This window comes from Berghia stephanieae, chromosome 2, assembly GCF_034508935.2.
Source record: "Berghia stephanieae isolate SIO BIC M18660-M18661 chromosome 2, UCSD_Bste_1.3, whole genome shotgun sequence".
NCBI lineage: Eukaryota > Metazoa > Mollusca > Gastropoda > Nudibranchia > Aeolidiidae > Berghia > Berghia stephanieae.
In genome coordinates, this window is record NC_088361.1 from 91,741,621 (window position 1) to 91,745,639 (window position 4,019).

Below are 4,019 nucleotides of genomic sequence, written 5' to 3' on the forward strand. Positions count from 1 at the left end.
TCTTCTTCTTCTTCTTCTTCTTCTTCTTCTTCTTCTTCTTCTTCATCATCATCATCATCAGCAGCAGCAGCAGCATTATCATCATCAGCATCATCGTCATCATCATCATCATCATCATCATCATCATCATCATCATCATCATAATCAATATCTAAACAGCAACATCTTTAAAATAAGCATCATCATTATCATCAACATCATCATCGTTATTTTCATTTTCTTCTTCTTTAATATTATCGTCATCATCAAAAAGGTCCTCACAACCATCTCTCTCGTCATCATCATCATCATCATCATCATCATCATCATCATCATCATCATCATCATCATCATCATCATGATCATTATTATTATTACCATTATCATCATCATCATCATCATCATCATCATCATCATCACATCATCATCATCATCATCATCATCATCATCATCATCATCATCATCGTCATCATCATCATTATAACCATTATCCTCATCCTTATCATCATCCACATCATATTTCAACAACAACAACAACAACAACAACAACAACAACGAATTCAAGAAATTCATTCATATTTTTTTCTCACTCATTCAATCTAGATGATTGAATCTATGTCAAATAGTTTGTACTCATCGACATTCTTGTCCTCCACCTCACGTCCCTCGCCGCTGACATAGTTTCCTACCTCACAATCACACCAACCAAAACCCATTCAATTACATTCCTACAAAACTATCCATATTAGGGGGGAAAAAACAAATAAAATAACATCTCCGATGCTGTAAGATAAAGAGGCTGGACAAAATTAGAAGGCACTTATGCCCGAAAATTAGATCATTAGGCTCCGCCCAAAATATCACGTGACGTCCTGTCCCAGTGATATACTATTGATGCAAAGAAAAATATACTTCACTCTGGGTCTCGTTTGACTTAGGAACAACTCATTTATTCAACATGGCGAAATCCACATTTTTTCTCTTGGCTCTGGTAAGCACTGATTTATTACTATTATTGTTCGTTTTTGTTGTTGTTATTGTTGTTATGGACGACAAACTCAACTTTATAACTAATTATTCGATCTATTTTATTTATTTGTCTATTTGTTTGTTTGTTTTTTTTTTATGTGTGTAATTTAATTCCGTCTTAACCTTCTCCTTCAACGATAGGAAAATTGCCACATCCGTTACGATACAACCAACTGTTTTCTTATTCAGATTTGTGTTATAAATCCCACAATTTCCTTTTGAATTTGAGTTTTAAAATTCAATAGACACCTAGATAACCACGCCTCCCGGACATGCGTCATTATAATGTAAACAATTGCAGTGATAGGTAAAATTCGCGAACGACACAGGTTTTACTATTGATGGTATACGTCTAAGTAAAATACCCACTGCTCTTTCGCCTGATCACTATAACCAACATAAAACTATGTGTAAGTTTAAACGTCAATATTATGATCGAGAAAATTGTGTGATAACTAGTCATCCATTTGGCGGTATAAAAACAATAACAACGATCGATTTCATTCACGTTGTTGCATTTAAACATCCAACTATGTTTGTTCCAGCACGTGTAAAGGTGTGTCACAAATTCCATGTTTTCATTGGTCAAAAAATCTACTGGTTAATGTGTGTGTTGGTGTGACGTTTCAGTAAAAATCTCGAAAATGGTCGGTAGGGAGAGAGTTCATGTTACGTTTTGAATTATGATGATAAATTTAACCAGCGTGTAAACATATGTAGGTCTGACATCCAAACGCAATTATGGGCTTAGTTTAATATTGTTATAAAGGACAATATTTTGCGTAATATTTTTTTTTTGAGATTTCATTACAACAATGAGCCCATAATAAATCGGGTTATTAGACCTGCAAATAAGTACACGTCAACTTTAACCATGGTTTCAGGAAGACATTTTTTTTCCAGTTAAAGGGAAGGGATGGTTCACTTAATTATATCTGCCATTCTTTTATTCCTGCGAATAATATATGACCAAAAAATCAAAGGTTGATTTAGTCTCTTTATTCTCTGCTTATCAACATTAGCAACATTGCCTCACATTTGTAATGATCGACGTGTACATATCATATGCAGGTCTGACATCCGAACATCCTTATTGGCCTAGTTTAACATTGTTGTAATGGACAATATTTTGCGTCCTTTTTTTTAGATTCCCATTACAACAATGTGCCCATATGGGATTGGGTTGCAAATAAGGTTATGATACAACTAGCGTATCTAGTTGGTTGTCATATTTCTTTTATTCATCAAAAACTTTGTTAGATCTATTCGATCTTAACACTGTGTCGTGGGCATTGCTTTTGAATTTATATTTTTTAAACATCTATATTTATCTTGGATGGGTGTAAAATGTCCGAGAAAATCCTGGAGATGCCCGGTAAGGAGCGAATAAACTACTTAACTGTCGCACGCTGGAAAAACACGTATTTAAACATTTGGCCAGAAACTGCTCCTTCAAATATCAATCGGAAAATTTTAGGTCATACATCTTAGAGATTTATTCACTGTGGTATTGTAATAGAAAATATTTTCTGGAGCTGAAGTTTATCTCGATTTCTATAGCGTGAAACTGGCAATAGCAATTGCTCGCTACCCTTTAGGTAGGACGCTAGTCTATCGCAAAGTACTGTTCAGATCTTACAGACCCAACAATCCAATCACTGCTGAGTTGACATGGAGGAGTGGGTGGGGTCATAAAAAAAGAAGCTCGACTTGACTCGGGATAAATCTCGGTCAATGGGCGTAATCTATATTCCCTTTCCATGTGCTCGAGGTCATTGGTCACATTGCAAAGCGTGCTCAAAATGACCCACATAGTGAAAAGTATTCACAGCTTTTGAAATATCTTACATTACGATTGGTCATTGTTTGCTTGACACACGGGTATGTCTACAAATTTCATAAACAAAGCATTTTGTTTACATTTGTTAAGAAATATCCAATCGTTGGACCTCATTAAATCATGTGAATGATGACTCGGTTGGACGAAAACATGAATATAGATCGCTCCCATTTGCGTGTGAGACGAGTGCTCTACCATATAAGCTATCGGGTCCCCTTTTGGGTTATCAGACTCATAAATAAAAGTGCAAGTCGCTCATTGCTCATGAATACTGAGCTAAGAATGGCAGGCGTGTTTCTGTTCGTAACTGTGTTGATTAATTAATAGAAAAGATTTTCTTGAATTAGGATTTTCCCTGGAATATCTATGTTCTATTCTCAGTCTAGTCATATATTTTGTAACGGTTTTTCCTCCAGCTTATCAATAGATCAAACTGGTATTCTATTCTCGTCACAACCGTATGTAGCCTTCGTTAACTTATAGATAGAATGACGTTGACGTCTCTCGGGTCTTTTTTATTGCTATTTGCCATTCGCGTTTATGAGTAATATTCACTAAACTGTATTAACCAGACTATAAAAGTTCAAGATTACACATAATTACATAATTGTGTGTGTTGGTCCTTTATGCGTCCGAATGGCAATTTTGTGAAATTCTTAGTCAAGCGCACATCATCTATAGCTGACACAAGGACCTGTATTTTGTAACGTTATTGTAAGATTAGAGCACCGCCTAGAAAGTTTTAGTTAGCAGTGCTCAAGGAAACAATAAACCAATAGATTTTTGACCAATTAAAACATGAAAAATTTGTGACACACCGCACGTGCTCGGACATACATAGTTGATTGTTTATAAACAATAAAGTGAATGAAATCAACCTCCCCCACCCACTACCCACCCCCTCTCTCTCTCTCTCTCTCTCTCTCTCTCTCTCTCTCTCTCTCTCTCTCTCTCTCTCTCAAGCGGTATGACAGTGAATAATTTACTAAGACACATACCATTGATAATAAAACCTGTATAGCTTGTTTTGTTTACCAATCACTTCCATTGTTTACATTATGACGACTGTCCGAGAGGCGTGGTTATCTAAGTGTCTATTGATCCCATAGGCTGAACTATTGAATACAACTCACAATTAGTTTTGTTGGGTTGTTTTTTTCCTTTTTGTTTT

The 4,019-nt window shown here is 35.6% G+C and overlaps 1 protein-coding gene across 2 annotated transcripts in view; it reads left to right on the forward strand.

The window, feature by feature from the left end:
• The first annotated feature begins 701 nt into the window (after window positions 1-701).
• Window positions 702-4,019, forward strand: part of LOC144965841 (uncharacterized) — a 21,948-nt gene continuing 18,630 nt past the window's right edge. The window contains exon 1 of one of the 2 annotated variants that reach the window (XM_078901617.1): window positions 702-970. In XM_078901617.1, coding sequence (XP_078757743.1) covers window positions 938-970 — 33 coding nt within the window. In that variant the 5' untranslated portion in view covers window positions 702-937. The remainder of the gene's footprint in view (window positions 971-4,019) is intronic. The other variant, XM_078901618.1, reaches the window with a different exon arrangement.